Consider the following 17,538-nt stretch of genomic DNA (forward strand, 5'->3'; position numbering starts at 1 on the left):
GTGGCACACAGGACGGGATTCGGTGTCTAGTTATTAAAATAAAGCGAGGATGCTACACGATGGTAAACATTGTCCCAATTTCTTTGGCATTGGGGTTCTACTTTGCCAACTTTTTGTTGCCCTGCCATAACTTTGAGACGTGTTCCTGCCATCAATTTCAAAATGATCTTATTTTTTATCTTAAAGTGGTACATTTTCTCGGCTTAAACATGTGATATGTTTTTGTTTTTTTATTGTGAATAAAATATGGGTTTATGAGAGCTGCAAATCATTGCATTCTGTTTTTATGTAGATTTTACACAGCATCCCAACTTTTTGGGAATTGGGGTTGTAATATAATCAAAACTCCTGTTTTATTTAGTACAATGTGACATTGTCCAAGCAAAAAGAATGTATTGGTAAAGATCTCTAAAAAAAAAACTAAAGCAGAATAAAAAATATAGCGACCAGCCAAAGATGAATAGCTGGAATTTGTAACCTTGGGGTATTGCGGACAGTTTAATTGCCTCAATTTTCTATATGCCTGTTGTTGAAATCCACTCTATTGGTGTTTTTTTTCTTTTAGCAGAATCCTAATTGTATTTTTGTTCATTCAGTTAAATAATTAAATAATTTTATTCGTCCAAAACTTTCCCTGCACCTTAACTCAGGGGCTGAGGATAGGGACAGTAGGAATTATCAGGCTTGCCTATTCAGTGAGGCTAGTCATTAATTTCGTACTCTACACAGGGCTATGCACTCTCCCTGTTTAACGGTATGGTTCATGATTGGCCCTGCGCTGTCACATGGAGTAAGTCATACACTCCTACATACCTTGAGGTACAGACTATTCTCTTTGCTGCCAGCAACTGAAGGGAAGGAATAGTTGTGCTGCTGGGTAGTGGGGCATTGAAGCAAAACAGTTGCTTTGCCCAGCATGGAGAAATTACTGGTTTGTTTTAGGACCAAAACAACTAATCGATTAATCAACAAGTAATCGATTATGAAATTAATCAATTGCTACTTTCATAATCCATTAATTGGCCAGTAATATCATGGGATTAAACTAAAATTAGCTCTTTATAGTACAAAGAGAGCAAATAATCGCTACTGTAAATATTACTTTCACTGTTCCACCGTAAAAAAAATGAACCCCTTAGCCCTTGTACACACGGTCAGAGATTCCGACGGAATGTGTCCGATCGGACCGTTTTGTCGGATATTCCGACTGTGTGTGGTCTACATCGGACTGTTTCAGTCGGAGTATCCGACGGACCAAGTTTTCCAACTTGTTGGTAAAATTTTCCAACAAAATGCTCCGATCGGACATACTCCGATCATGTGTAGAGAATTCCGATCGGACAAAGTGCCACACATACTCAGATCAAATTCCTACACCAAAGCTATTGGCTACTAGCCTAAACGTAGTCCCGTCGTAATGAAATAACATAATCACGTCGGATTTTCCAACAACTTTGTCTGACCGTGTGTATGCAACAGTTTCGGACAAAATCCGACGGTTCTCCGACCGTGTGTACAAGGGCTTACAGTAGCGATTTGCTCTTTTTGTACTATAAAGGGTTAATTTTAGTTTTTTTAACCCCATTATTTTACTAAATGTCTTAGCCCTTGTACACACGGTCAGACATTCCGACAGAAAATGTCCGATCAGACCGTGTTGTCGGATAATCCGACTGTGTGTGGGCTCCATCGGAATATCCGTCGGACAAAGTTTTAGAGCTGGGCTATAAAACTTTCCGACAACATGATCCGATCGGACTTTGTCCGATTATGTGTAGAGAATTCCGATCGGACAAAGTGGCACGCATGCTCAGATCAAATTCCTACACCAAAGCTATTGGCTACTAGCCTGAACGTAGTCCCGTCGTAACAAAATAACCGACAACTTTGTCCGACCGTGTGTATGCAACACAAGTTTCGGACAAAATCCGATGGATTTTGTTGTCGGAATGTCAGACCGTGTGTACAAGGGCTAAGACCTGGTTCACATCTATGTGTTTTTTGGTGCTTTTTTGCAGAAACACACAAGTTCATTTACATGGTTTCCTATGGGACACGTTCACATCTATGCTTTTTTTTTTTAGCCGCTGCGTATTTGGAAAGGGTCAAGAACCTTTTTCAAACGCAAAACTGTGCTTTTTTGGTTCAATATACTTTAATAGAGAAGCTGCAGAAAAGCATGTTGTATTGTGTTTTTGCAGCAATTTGTGTTTTTTTTTATATACCCAACAACAAATTGGCCAAAAAAAACAAACAAAAAAAAAGCACAAAAAAAATGGAAAAACACAAATCGCAGCAAAATCACGTTTTCAAAAATCAAAACACACAGCAAAAAGCACTGCAGAAACAGATCAAAAGCAAACTGCATAGATGTATGCCAAGCCTTATTTTGGCCACACCGATCAATTTTCAGATGAGAATATTCAGACGAAAATTCTTTGTACATTCGCTGAATGAAAGAATGTTGTTTGAAATTTTCACTTGTTTTTAACATTATTTTAAAATGGATGTCATTTCTGAATAAAAACCACATACACTGTCTGAAAATGCCTTTGCTTGAGAAGTTTACTATTATTTCTAAATTTTCCCATCACTGTGGTTGAAAACAATTGTCGATTTGACCTCACTAACGATTAGAAAATCGAACAAACGTTCTTAAAATAAAAATTTTAAATTTAAATGTTTTATTTGGAAGGAAGACATTGTTTTTGTTTGGCCAGCATATTATTATTATTATTATTGATGAGAATAATGATGATATTTACCAAATTCAACCTCTAATAGTATATACAATATATCTCTTCTGTCTGTTATTCTCAGAGTGGATTTTAGATTTTGCTCCCTAACCATATAGTTGGTTATTGATATTTAAGAATAAAATTCCTTTTTTTTTTTTTTTTTTTAAACTTTACATATATACAATTATGCACCACGCTTTTTTAAAGGATATTACCCGATTAATCGAAACAATAATCGACCAACTAATCGATTATGAAAATAAATCGTTAGTTGCAGCCCTAGTTTGTTTTAAGAACATTCTTAACTACTTGCCTACCGGGCACTTTCACCCCCATCCTGCCCAATCCAGTTTTCAGCTTTCAGCGCTGTCACACTTTGAATGACCATTGCACAGTCATGCAACACTTTTTTTTTCCAATTGTTTGAGAATGATAGAGCTTTCTTTTGGTGGTATATAATCACCACTGGGCTTTTAAATTTTAAAAGACCAAAATAGTTTTCTTGGTTTCTGTAATTTCGTAAATAAGTAATTTTTCTCCTTCATTAATGCACTGATAGGCAGCACTGATGATTAGTGCCCTGATTATGTATGCAGATCTCAGCTGTAAGGAAATGCCGCCGATCGACTCTCCTCACATGCTGTCAGTGTGAGGAGAGGAATGCATGCAACTGCCATTTTCATGTTTACATGTGATTAGCTGTGATTGGACACAGCTGATCACATGGGTGAAGAACCTTGTCATCGGTTCTTTACCGAGATTGGTGATGCGCCGTGTCCCAGGGACAGAGCGCACCACCGGTTGACACACAGAGAGTGAGGGATGACATCATAGGATGTCGTCCCAGAACGAGAGAGCCGTCACCCGTCCATATATTGACAATACGGTGGACAGGAAGTGGTTAAAGCTGATGTACAGCTTTACTTTCACTTTAAATCATGGTTGCTCATCCTGTGTCCCTCACCCTCAGAGCAGGAAGGCGCATATCTGCAACCCGTTGATCGTGATCTGGGCTTGCTGGCACCCCCATCCTAGAGCGTTGAGCTGGCGCTGGCAGCAGAGGAAGCAGGTGGCCGTGGTGAGATCGGGAGCCTCCTTAATGCAGGAGTTTTGGTGCTGTACCTGCGGCGTGGGTAAACCACAGTGCATCAGTTTTAAAGCAGCCTTATAGTGAGCTCAGAACAGGAATGGCTGTTTGCAGTTGGGCGGGGGGGGTAAAACCCCATAGTTGAGACGTGTTTTTACCACACCCCTCCAACCACTGGTGTAGCCCAGGGAGAAGCAGTACGGCCCGCCTTTTATGCTTCAGGGGAACAGTGCAGCCTCCCGGTTACATTCTGTTTGGACTTGGACTGGAGGAGTGGCTTATACAGGAACCCATCCCCTTGGCTCCTCCTCTTCTCCCTCCCGCCAGCATTTAGCGGCTGCAGGTGAAAAGGGTTCATTATGCTATGCAAAATAGAAAAAATCTAAATTGTGAACAATTTAATTTTATTGTGGCCCACAACCAGTTACCAAATCACTTCAGTGAGCACCCCTGCTTTAAATCGTACATTTGGACCAAGCTGGCACAAACAAACTATTCCTACACTAACCTGTGCCCGTTGGGTGTGCTGTATAAACTGTATATAGCCTCAGCTATGTACAGTACACAGCCTTGTGTTCTGGCTGTAAGACAAAACCTTCCCATCTCACGTCTCACATGCAGTGCTCAGCCATTCGCAAGCAGCTTTGTATTCAATGAATGAATACAAAACTTCCTTTGATTGGCTGCTTCAAAGTGGCGGGCTCATGAAGTCACAAGCTCTGACTCAGCCTGTCAAAGGAAGCTTCCTGTGAATGGCTGAGCGCTGCTAATCCTGACTGTTTTATTTTGGGTGTGAGATGGAAAGGTCTTGTCTCACAGCTGGAAAACAACACAGATTACTGTATGTAGCTGAGGCTACATATAGTTTACACAGCATGCCCAGCGGGCACACATGTTAGTGTAGTGACAGTAAAGCTGGACATCAGCTTTAAAGTTAAACTCCAGGCAGATATAAAAGATACAAATTCATGTAGCCCTCTATTCTTTAAAACAACATTAGTTGTATTTTTTAAATGCAAGCAGTGTAAGTACTTGAACTTGACTTTGTATCCTCTTCTTGAGCTTCCTGTATAACAGAAGGGGGGGGGGGGCTGCACAAGGAGCTAATCAGCTGTACTGCAGCATTTGCTTACAAGGAACATGCGGATAGGAGGAAAGACAGATGAGTTCCATCAGTCTCCTGCTTTTCCTTTTACTGTCAAGTCACAAGTTAGGGAGGGATAAGACCTGCAAGTACAACAATAGGCAGATACACTGATTATATCATGCCATGAAGTTTATTCCACTGCCTGTGATCCCTCTCCACTAATGCATTTCACCCCTGTTGGATTTAATCGTAGAGGTCACCTCTACCTCTTTAGCCATTTAGCCTAACGGAGTGAAACACGTCAGCAGGAAATGGCCACAGCCAGGGACTTCCAATAGGCCAGTTTAGTGGAATAAACTTTGACTGACATAATCAGTGTCTCTTTTTAGACTATCGCCATACAGTGAGAACGAGAAAGGCACGCTTGAGTCAGGAATTTGAATCATCTGTAGATCGGAGAGTTGAACAGGGGATTGAAGCTCAAGTGTTACTGAACTACAACAGAGGAAATGGACAGTGCTGTGGGGCAGAGCAGTGTAAATCGCAGGACCAGTTGGACAGAAATACAAATCCTTTGCTTGGAGTTCAGCTTTAATGCTTACAATTATATTCTAAATTATTCAACATAAAAGTATGAGCTGGTAGATACACAACACCATAAATAAACATTGATCTCTAACTAAGCATTGCTGTCAACAAATGTTGAATTAGGGTCCGTTCACACAGGGGCAACTCCGATCCGACTTCAGGTCGCCCCTAGTCGCCTCAGGTCGAACATTTAAAAAGCAATGTAAGTGAATGAGAGCCATCTTAATGCACACTACTGAAGTCGCTCCGACTTCAGAAAAGGTTCCTGTACTACTTGAATCCGACTTGTAGGCGACCGGTACCCATAGATTTCAATGGAGGTCGCCTCCAAGTCGGATCTCCGTCTATACGGAGGCGACTCTGACAGAATTATCAGCTCTCAAGAGGGCACTCCACGCCAAATTTATGGAAAACAATTTGGCGTGGGTTCCCCCTCCGAGAGCATACCAGGCCCTTAGGTCTGGTATGAATATTGAGGGGAACCCCCTACGCCGAAAAAAAACGGCGTGGGGGCCCCCCCAGATCCATACCAGACCCTTATCCGAGCACGCTACCCGGCCGGCCAGGAAAGGGGGTGGGGACGAGCGCGCGCCCCCTCCTGAGCCGTACCAGGCCCCCCAACATGGGGGGTGCCTTGGGGAAGGGGGGCCGCGCGGCCCCCCACCCCAAAAGCACCTTGTCCTCATCAACAGGCCTCTTCCCGACAACCCTGGCCGTTGGTTGTCGGGGTCTGCGGGCGGGGGGCTTATCGGAATCCGGGAGCTCCTTTAATAAGGGGGCCCCGGGTACCGGCACCCCACCCTATGTGAATGAGTATGGGGTACAACGTACCCCTACCCATTCACCTGTGAAAAAAATGTAAAAAAAAACACAACACAGGGTGAAAATAGTTTATTGCACAGCTCCGGGGGTCTTCCGTCTTCGGGGGTCTTCTCGCCGGACTCCTCCGCTATCTTCTGCTAGCTCTTTTGCTAGCGGAGAAGCACGGCTTTCTTCTTCGTCGCCGCCCTCTTCTTCCGACTTCGGGGGTCTTGTTCCCCTCTTTGGTTCTTCTTGCCAGGCCACCGCTTCTTCTTTCAGCTCTTTTACTAGCGGTGGCCCGGTCTTCTGTCGCCGCCGCCTTCCGTTCTTCTTCTTCTCCTGGAGATGTTGACTCGACGCTCTCTCCGGCCGCAATGCCAGAGATGCGGTGTGCGGCGACTTATATAGGGGCAAGGGGCGGGGGTCGCCGGTTGATGTCACATAATGGGGTTAAAAGAAAACTAAAAGTAGCCCTTTATGGTACAACAAAAAGCAGATAATCACTACTGTAATTGGTTAATTTTTTTAGAGCTGTGAAAGTGATATTCACAGTAGCGATTATTTGCTATTTTTGTACTATAAAGGGCTCATTTTAGGTTTTTTTAAACCCCAATATGTTACTGGCTGATTAATCGATTATGGAAATAGTAATCGATTAATTTCATAATCGATTAGTTGTTTCACCCCTAATACAATATAATAATCAGTTTCTGTGTATAAAAAAAAGTTTGCTCAAAACACCCTCTTAAACAGCAGTTGTGCACTTATTTTCTTTAACACATGGACATTGAGCCTGCATTCACACCTGAGCACCGTGTATTTCTGGCATTTTAATTTCCTTTTCACATTTTTACAAGTTTTGTGCAAGTGTTTTTACACGTGCATCAAGCTTCAAGTGTTTTGGTTGTGGCAAGGGGAGAAGAGCAGTTCTTTGGGTATAAAAATGCATGAAAACTCATGCCATGATTATAGGCCCTCCCATTGAAGTCTAAAGGGCCAAAGAATGACTGATTATGCTAAAAAAATAAAATAAAAAATAGCTCACGTACTTATTTGAGTGTAAATCGTTGAGACTGAGCTGTCATATGTAGAGCCTGGGATCACCAGCCAGCTGCTTGTAAGGACCCTTTCACACTGAGGGACCAATCGGGTCCGCCTGAAAAACTTGATCAGACCATCTGCTGCTGTCTACGCAGTGGCGGATGTCTACCAACACCCGCCAACATTCGATCCAATCCTGTCCGCAGGGCTTCTGATAGAACTTGCGGGGCCCCGCATAGACTACCTGACAGCCCCCCCCAAAGAAAATATTAAAGCTATATATCAAAAAAAATTCAAAAATACAATAAATTCATTATTAACAAACAAAACACAACTCCTAACAATTTCTGCTAAATATACGGAGATAAAAAAAAAAATATGGGGAGTTGTAGTTTCAGGATCAGAGAGAGAGAGGGGGCCAGTTTACACCACGTGCAGTCCAGTGCATTTTTATTCTGCATCAAAAACACATGGAAAGTAGGTTGCAGCTCTAGTGTGTTCCAGAAAAAAATAAAAGTAGAACATGCTGCATTTTTCCTGCACTAGACTGTACTGGAATGCTGCAAAGTGCACCACAATCTCACTGGAACACATATGTCCTTATTTAAGGTTTAAAAAAAAAGAAGAGGGGGAACAAATGCACTGGATTGCATTAAAAATGCACTGGAAAGCATCAAAAACACACATGCAGAAAAGCATCTGGAACGCATCCGGGCTATGTTTTTATGGAGTTAATGGGCCCAGAGGAAGAGAAACCAAGTTACATAGATAAACTCAGGAGCAGCGCTAACATTAGAGCCAGCACTGGGAGGGGTATTAGTGAGGGACGACTGTCTCTTTCTCAGCAGATAAAAACTAGCAGCAGAGAGGGAGAGAGGTCAGCTTTCAGCTGCTGGAGGAAGAGTTCTGTAATTGTCATCTATCATTAATCCCTCTCCCTGTGTGGGCCCCCCCCCCCTTGTGTGCTTGGGCCCCCTACAAGTGGACGAGTGGAGATTTGTTCCCCATCTGTCCGGCAGATCGGGTCGGATGGAAACTGACAGGAGGTGCGTTTTCATCTGACATCCCCATAGAGAACAGCGGGCTGTGTCCGTCCGACCTGTTATATTCCTGATCAGCGGAGAGATAAATAAATGTCTATTTCTTTTTTTTTTTTTCAAAAGTCAAACAGCTTTTTTTAGCAAAGGTTAACCTAAACAGTCCATTATTCTGGCATCAGGAAAAGCAGTACAGTGGCTTACCACTAATATGCCAGTCTCATACCAGAGTTTAAGGTTCCAGCTTGTTTCAGGGTGCTAAAAAGGCCCACAGGAGTTCAACAAACGGCATCTCAGTTGCCAGACAGTCCACACTCGCTCATAGCTGTGAATCACTCCTCTCTACAGACACCTGCTGGCTGTTCCCTTTCTGGACACTCATGCAGACAGATGTCCCTGTAACCAGTGTTTAGAGCAGGGGCCTCACACTGGTGGCCCTCCAGCTGTTGAAAAACCACAAGTCCCACGAGTCATTGCAAGGCTCACAGTTAAAAGCATGACTTCATCAGGCAGAGGTATGATGGGACTTGTAGTTGGAAGGGCCACCAGTTTGTTTCCCACCCTGAGTTTCTGGATTTCAGGTCCCAAATGAGCACTTACCAATCTTGAGAAAATTGTCAATCAGTTCTCTCTTCAAAGCAGACTACCCCGGAACCCCTCACCCTGCATGGGTGAGAACCCCCGAGTACTCAAAATTGTCTTCAGACTGTCCCCCTTAAATGACCACAACCCAAATAGTGGGGAAATATACCTGTCACCCAGGACCCATCCCTGGCATCCTGTACAGAGCATTGAAATGTAAACACGCACAATTACAAGCTATGGGATTCTGCATGTTGAGTATAATCAGGCCTGTGGTAACGCACTACAAAACACGCTGGTGTGAATGAGGGAGTTTGGAGTCAACAGAAAAGATACCCGTTGTGGAGTTTTTTGTTTTTTTTAAAGTATAAATGACTTGCTGTATCTGTTTTTCTACTTGGGATCCTTGGCAGGAGCAATAACCATTTCAGATTACATATTTAGCATGGTGCAAGTCTGTTTTTATAGTAGAGCTACCAGGAATACAACTGGACTGGTCAATGCCACCCAAACTCTACAATTGCCTTATGTGAGCGCTGGCCCAGAACCCTTTTCAAGAGTTTAATGTAAACTCCCTCTTCCCCAGGAGGAGGGAAAAAGCCCTGGTCCAGCACAAAATATTCTGCAAGCATGCCATTATCTATGCCAAAGAGCACTGAAGAGTGGAATTATAGAAAACTTGTGATACAAGTAATTTGCTACACTAGAATTGGGTATAAAATGGTTTGCTGCCAGCTGGTCTGCCTCAAGCTGCATCTCCAGCCAAGCAGTGTCTTTTTTTTTTTTTTTTTTTTTAATGGAAGATGGTAATTTTTGTTTAAAAAACTCCCACACTGCCAGTGTATGAATACCATCATTTCTAATAAAGAACTGAATCCAGACAGCTGCAAAATCATTTGTTGTAGAATGTTGTTACCTAAAGAAGAGCTATTTCAAAATGGGAGCTGTGATACAAGTCCTGGAGAAATGTATCCAGCAACTCGAGATAAAAAAAAAGAGGGTAACCCATTTCTTGACATGGGCGGGCAGCCAGCAAAGAATTAAAAAAACTAGAATGAGACGCAGAACAACATTTAGTATTTGAATGTAAGGTTCTCCAGCATCTAAAACAGAGGCGTCATCCAGTAGGGCCTGCAGTTTGTTCACACAACCAGTGCTGCATTGCTCAGCTCAGTCTCAATACATGGTTAGGCTCAAAAACCATGGTTTTTAATGGTGCAACGTTACGCCAAAGCCCTGTGTTGGGGGTGCACTGGAAAAAAAAGGGCAGGTTGCATTTTTTGCAACAGTCTGCAGTGCATGAATGACCAAATAGTAGACTAAGTACAAACCTCCCAAGTATTCAGTACCGCTCCAGAACTGCACCGCTCTTGATTACTTGCTTCGAACGCCCAAGATACCAGCTCAAGATGCTCGTCTCAGCTTTAAATCAAGGAACACTAATGAATAGAAGCTGCACTCCAAAGTTCACGTCTACCAAAGACCCTTTATCAAAGCAGATCTTCACCCTTCAGCAGTAGTTTCCTCTAGCGATGCACCGGAATTTCAGCCTGCCAAACCATTTTGCCCGAAATGGTTAATGGATAAGAGCACTGAAAACGTACTGTGTTTTTGCCACAAATTTGTGGTGATTTTACCACAAATTCACTGCAATTGTACCACAAATTTGTGCCGGTTTTACCAGGATTACTGTGCTTATGGTGTGTTTTTCATAGGTCAGCTTCAAAAATTTAACACGGGTGCGTTAATGATGTGTTCTTGCTGCGTTTTCCATGCATTGTGCCAATGATAGATGACAAATTCATATTAATTTAAATTGATGATATTAATTAAAAAGTCGAATATAATACAATGATATATAAAAATATAAACCTTATTTTAAAACTGTAATTTTGGTTTTTGGCCAAGTGCTTCCTGAATTTTCAGTTTTGGTCTGCAACACAGATATTGGTCTGTTTTTTTACTTTATTTTTAACAAAAAGGCCCCATCCTCCGACATTTGCCTAGGTGAATGACGTCTGTGGCTCCTGGGATGCATGACTCGCATATCCCAAGTGTCACGGGGGGGGGGCGCTATACCAGTTACATTCACTAAAGGAGGAGGGGGGCGGGCCTAGCAGTGCATGCACTCAGAAGAGGCGGGAGCTGTCACAAGGCAGCACGGAAACCTTGCGGTGGTTGCAGACAAGAGGATCCCAGCAGGGCGACAATGGATCTGCTGGCCAGGTGAGTATCCTTACTGTGCAGAACACAGCATCAGGTAAGCAGGGGATAAAAAATATTAGGGGGAGGGGGTGAAGTTCCTCTTTAAATTGTCAAAAGTAGAACTGCATCCATGTCCATGTTGTCCCTGCCCGTTAGGGGGGGCGCTCTTCCTTAACCCTTTTCACCAATACTGAATTGACTGCAAGGACAATATGGACATGAATGAGTTTCTACTTTTAGCAGTGTAATAAAGAATTTTTGGAAGAAGTGAACTTTGGCGTGCGGCTTCTACTCATCAGCCGGCAAAGTACTTTTGTCTCCACCTGTGACCTGTACAGCATCCATATTCTGCGTGGAGAGAAGACAGCAGACTATGGCCAAGATGAGCAGCATTGCATGGATTGATATTGAAGCATTCGTCAGCCAGATGCAGAACCACCCTAAAATTTATGACCAAAGCCACATGCTTTACAACGTTAACAAATGCGAAAAAAACTCTGATCTGGCATCAGGTTGCCTCCAAGATATATCCAGCATGGGCTGATCTGCCCAAATCATAGCAGACAGCAACTGGTGAGTATGAAACTGTTTGCCACGCAGTCGACCATTCAAACCGGTGATGCATTTTAGCTTGAAGATATCTTGTACTTACTGCATGACCCTATTTAACTTTTTGTTATATGCAAATAACAAAATGGTAAATCATTCCCATCAGTTAAGTTGAGATTTTCTGAAATTAGTGGTCATCGGTATCTAAACCAGAGATACATGTCAAAATTACAAGCCCATTTCAGGGGAATTTCTGCACAAGTGACACAACTAATTTCTCTATAAACAAACTACTAGATGTTATTAAATTCCCCTTGGAAGTTCAAGTTGATCGTAGTGTGACCATTGGACTTGTTCTATACACACACCATTAACCAAAAATAAATAAATATATAGCAAAAGATACTGTAAATTTTCCTGTAGCAGGGAACCGGAAATACTCTTCTTCCTGATAGCAAGTGGGCACATGGTTCCCAGCATTGCTCCATAGTGCTCGAGGTAGTGATGGAAGGAGTCCTTATATCTCTAGCTGACCTTCTCTAAGATATAGTTGTGGAGTATGAAGTTAACTTCACATAATGGTGTTTTGATTGCTTTCTTTGGAGTCATTTGTGTAGCTGAGTGCAAGATTCTTCATTTGTTTAACAATATACCAAAGGTATACTATACCATCTTATGGCACAGCAGAATCTATAATTAAAAACTTGCTCTTTTCATGGCTCAGGTCTCTGCATAAAGTTGCAGTTAATACAGGCAGTCCCCGAGTTACGAACGACTCCTACGTACGAACGGAGATGGTGTGATGTCACTGCCAGCTGCTTGCGCTCTACACTGGTCCCGGATACCACCAAGCATCAGTTTTGCAGCACTGGACACATCCCACAGTGCTATACTGCATGGCTACAAGAGCCCCAAATAACACAACTGCACACATAGAAGCACCCAGAACATCCCACATCACTGCACAGATTGGAGTTGCACATAGAAATGTACAGTTCCCACTTGCAAACAAATTTGATTTAAGAACAAACCTACAGTCCCTAACTGGTTCGAAACCCGGGGGCCACTTGTATTTCCAAAGGTCTCCTCACCCACAAAGACATATGGGCATATGGGTATGGGAGCTCAGTTGTTCAGGACGTGCTCTGTATTGAAGAATATTTGTCCATTATTCCTCAATGGCTGCCCAATATTTTAATGGTTGAAGATGGGGAAAAGGCTGCTTCCATAGGACCCCACATCATTGTAGGTGAAATGGTAGCTGGCATCCACCACAACCAGAAGGACTGAATTAAAATATTTCTTATGGGTGAAGAATTTGCTTCCACTACACGGTGGTATCACCTTCCTGATATGCTCCCCATTGGTCCCCCCTCAAGCAATTTGGAAAATGTTATTGTTGCCAGAACAAATCGGCAATCTCTTTCCTTCTCGACTCTGTGGGAGTTACCATTTCCTCCATATGGCCTTGCAGGTGGATTGAACAATACAGTAGATGGTATATGTGCCCAGACTGAGTGTAGATATATAGGAATGGCCACTACATGAAACCTGTTAGTTACTAAATAGATGTGTCTCTGTCATTTCAGCCCATGCATTGGAAATATCCCCAAGAAGTGTGAAAGATGATTACAGAGGAGAATTACCAGCTCAGAAGATTGAGCAACAGAAGCAACAGAACAGTGCGGGAACTTCAACACATCTCAGCCATCTTAATCTTACCCAGCCGTGCTTTGAATCGCCTCAGTAAGTAGCCAATGTTAAAGCGGTTTATGGTCTTTGTACATATTATTGTATGTATTATGATTGCTTTTTAACATGTGTTTATAGAACCGAAAAACCCTTTGGCACAGGGGAGAATCCTGCATATGTGAATCAAGAACAGGAGAGAGGTGCTAGTGACACAAAACAAGAAAAACGCACCAGCCAGACCAGGCAGAAGAAGGGCGCCCGAGGAACAAGACCGGGCACCAGAGAGACAAGACAGACGAAAGGGATCATAGAAACAAGACAAGAGGTGTGTGCTGACAACCCAGTGTCAGAATTATCTGCCTCAGCTACCACAGTGGAGGAACCACAGAAGGCAGAGGTTAAAGTTGCTTCACCTGCCACCCCCACAGCAAGGCAGACAAAACGAAGCAAGCTCTTATCCCAAAAGGACCCTCAACCAGAGCCAATGAGTGCTTTGAAGTTTGACACAGAGAGGGAGGCAGAGCAGAAACATGGCTACCATCTGGCCATGTCCCTTGTACCTCTCCTTAATAAGGTACCAGCAGAAAAAATGGTCACCCTTCACCATGACCTTTTAAATCTCATTACTTCCCACTGTGCAGATTCCCCACGTAAACATCCTTCAGCAAGGCCATAGCACTGCCCTCAGCCCAGCATTTGCGGCCCTATCCACATTCACCATATTACAGCCAACTTCTCTACTCATATACTGGCCTTGCTGCCCTGTAGCTTCTTTTAACGACTGAAATGGTTTTGATTTCTTGTTTTATGCCATCTGTTCAGAACCTCTGTAACTCTGTTTGCACTATGTTTTTGTTTTATGTAGACAATTTTGTAGGCAAAAGTTGCTAAACAAATAATAAAAAAATGTAAAGCTTTGTGTTCCTTTCTGTTTTGTCATCCTTGTCTAATATATAAGCATCTTCATACATTTTCAGAACATATCAACTATGTTCAAGTGGCTGTGCCATGAGGAGTTAGGGGGATTATTATTGCTGACCTCTGGTTTGAGAATGTCAATTCTCTGGCTGTCAAGCTTAACCACTTAAGGACCAGGCATCTTTTTCAGACTTGGTGTTTACATGTTTAAAACAGTTTTTTTTTTTGCTAGAAAATTACTTAGAACCCCCAAACATTTTATATTGGTTTTTTTCTAACACCCTAGAGAATAAAATGGCGGTCATTGAAATACTTTTTTTCACAACGTATTTGCGCAGCGGTCTTACAAGCGCACTTTTTTTGGAAAAAATTCACTTTTTTGAATAAAAAAATAAGACAACAGTAAAATTAGCCCAATTTGTTTTTTGTATTGTGAAAGATAATGGTACGCCGAGTAAATTGATACCCAACATGTCACGCTTCAAAATTGCGCCCGCTCGTGGAATGGCGTCAAACTTTTAGCCTCAAAAATCTCCATAAGCGACATTTAAATAATTCTACAGGTTGCATTTTTTGCATTACAGAGGAAGTCTAGGGCTAGAATTATTGCTCTCACTCTACCGATCGCGGCAATACCTCACATGTGTGGTTTGACCACTGTTTTCATATGCGGGCGCTACTCACGTATGCGCTCGCTTCTGTGCGCAAGCTCGTCGTGACGGGGTGTTTTTAAAAAACTTTTTTTTTTTCTTATTTATTTTAATTGATTTTATTTATTTTTACACTGTTTTAAAAATAAAAATAAAATGGATCACTTTTATTCCTATTACAAGGAATGTAAACATCCCTTGTAATAGAAAAAAGCATGACAGGTCCTCTTAAATATGAGATCTGGGGTCAAAAAGTCCTCAGATCTCATATTTGGGCTAAAATGCAACAAAAAAAAAAAAAAGAAAGAAAAAATGACATTTAAAAAAAATATACCTTTAAGAGGTATGGGCGGAAGTGACGTTTTAACGTCGCTTCCGCCCTCCTATGGTATAAAGACGAGTGGGGGCCATCTTAGCCTAACTTGTCTCTATGCCCAGCTAGGAAGAGGACCCGATCGCCTCCGCCGCTACCGACGGCTCCGGTAAGCGGCAGAAGGTGCGGGAGGGCGCGGCAAATCCGCCGCGGAGACCACCGTTATCGTACAGCCGACCGCCGCCTGAAGAGATGGATATCTCGATTGTGGCAGCAGCTGCTGACGTTACCGAGATATCTCTCTTCAAAAATAGGACGTACATCGTCGTGCGGCGGTCGGCAAGTGGTTAAGCTAATGCTTTATTATTTTAATTTATTATTGGTACTTATATAGCACCATCAATTTACACAGCGCTTTACATATATATTGTACATTCACTTTAGTCCCTGCCCTCAAGGAGCTTACAGCCCAAAGCCCTGTACACACGTGCAGAATGTTAGAAAAACAGACATTCGGCCCATGTGTATGTTGGTCGGAAAACCAGCGGCCGACCGACTCCTGATCAATGGCAGAGAGCGCTAATCAGAGTGTTCTGGCTAGGGGGGGGGGGGGCTTGCTGGGTTGCATGAAGAAAAACTAAGAGTGTGTACTTGCCTGGCTTTAGGTTCCTAACTTTCACACACATACTGGGACCAATTTAGACAGGAGCCAATTAACCTATCAACATATCTTTGGAGTTTGGGAGGAAACTGGAGTACCCGGAGGAAACCCACACAGGCACGGGGAGAACATGCAAACTCCAGGCGGGTAGTGCCGTGGTTGGGGATTCAAGCCAGTGACCCTAATGCTGCTAGGCTAATGCTTCAAAGTAGAATGCCAGCTAAAGCCTAACCAGTCTGAAAAATGCCCCCCCCCCCCCCCCATACCTATACTAACTAAAAAAGGTGTGTATACTTACCCATTTTCAGCCCACTCTGGTCCGGTCATGAGATCCACCTCCACTGTGTCAGCCAGCAGCAGCTCTAGGGGAGAGCCTATGGGTAACATTCATTTTTTTATTTTTATTTTAATTTGGGATATTTATTATAACAAAAAGTAAAACATGTTTTTTGTTTTTTTTTTGTTTACAGCGCAAAAAAAAAAAAACTGCAGAGGTGATCAAATACCACCAAAAGAAAGCTCTATTTGTGGGAAAAAAAGGACATAAATTTTGTTTGGATACAACGTCGCACAACCGCTTAATTGTCAGTTAAAGCGGCGCAGTGCCGTATCACAAAAAATGGCCTTGTCATTAAGGGGGCAAATCTTTACGGTCCTTAAGTGGTTAACATGCATCTATAGTCAAACCTTTTAACACTATATATTACATTATTATTATCACATTGAGTTTCAATCATTTATAGCCTACTCCTATTAAACCTGAATGATCTTGAAGTTCGAAATCTTCCATTTTGAAGACTTCCACACATTTATTTCCTTGCATTGAGTGACACATCTTTACTGTGCATTGTGAATATGCGGTGCTTCATCGGAAAGCGCCCCATCGCAAGTAGAGGACAGGAGCATTCTGCTGGTAACTGTTTCGGGAGTGTTCGCTCTCGGCACAGGTTTGTTTACATTCTGGTACACAAATATGCGGCCTCTCGGCATTAAGGCTCACATGCCAAGAGGCCACATATTTGTGTACTGTTGGCGCCAAGAGGTGACACTAAATGATATGCAAAACTAATCACACATCCACTTCTTAATGGCCCTGTAATCTTTGAAATGGTCTCTTGCTGTGTTTTTCTGCCTCATTGCAACATCCTGCATGAGCTCCTGAATTTCAGCTTTTCTCCCTCACTTCCGTTAACTTGGAATGAGCAGTGCAGGCTAGTTGTGGTCATGTGCACTTCTCTATGCACACTACACATCCCATATTCCATAGTCCGTCTCGGGAGCAAGAGAAGGGTGGTTACATTTCTACATAAAGAGGGACTGTAGAGAATGAACATAGCCACCATCTAACAGGAAGTTGGATCACAGCAGCAAAAAAAAAAAAAATTGGAGGCTGAAAAGAAGATACTTTTTTAGTGAGGCATTCATACTTGGATAGAATTTTTTATACCAGAGTTTAGCTCCTGTTCACACCGGTGGCACTTGTCATGTGAATTGACAGGTTCAAATCGCATGACACGTTGCACCCTATTGTCGGCAATGGAGCTGTTCAAATCAGTGTGACTCTGACTGTGGTGGCGCACTGGTATGTA

The 17,538-nt window shown here is 42.7% G+C and overlaps 1 protein-coding gene across 4 annotated transcripts in view; it reads left to right on the forward strand.

Moving 5' to 3' along the window:
- EMD (emerin) overlaps window positions 1-17,538 on the forward strand; it is an 83,831-nt gene that overhangs the window by 42,074 nt on the left and 24,219 nt on the right. For 2 of the 4 annotated variants that reach the window (XM_077479054.1, XM_077479055.1), the window contains exons 4-5: window positions 13,305-13,461; window positions 13,546-14,331. The exons of 1 other annotated variant lie outside the window; for it this stretch is intronic. In XM_077479054.1, coding sequence (XP_077335180.1) covers window positions 13,305-13,461; window positions 13,546-14,083 — 695 coding nt within the window. In that variant the 3' untranslated portion in view covers window positions 14,084-14,331. Of the gene's footprint in view, window positions 1-13,304; window positions 13,462-13,545; window positions 14,332-17,538 lie in introns of those variants that run through there. One more of the 4 variants, XM_077479056.1, reaches the window with a different exon arrangement.

The sequence above is a fragment of the Lithobates pipiens genome, unplaced genomic scaffold, assembly GCF_037356315.1.
Source record: "Lithobates pipiens isolate NorthernLeopardFrog02 unplaced genomic scaffold, aLitPip1_a1.2 Scaffold_1, whole genome shotgun sequence".
Taxonomy (NCBI): domain Eukaryota; kingdom Metazoa; phylum Chordata; class Amphibia; order Anura; family Ranidae; genus Lithobates; species Lithobates pipiens.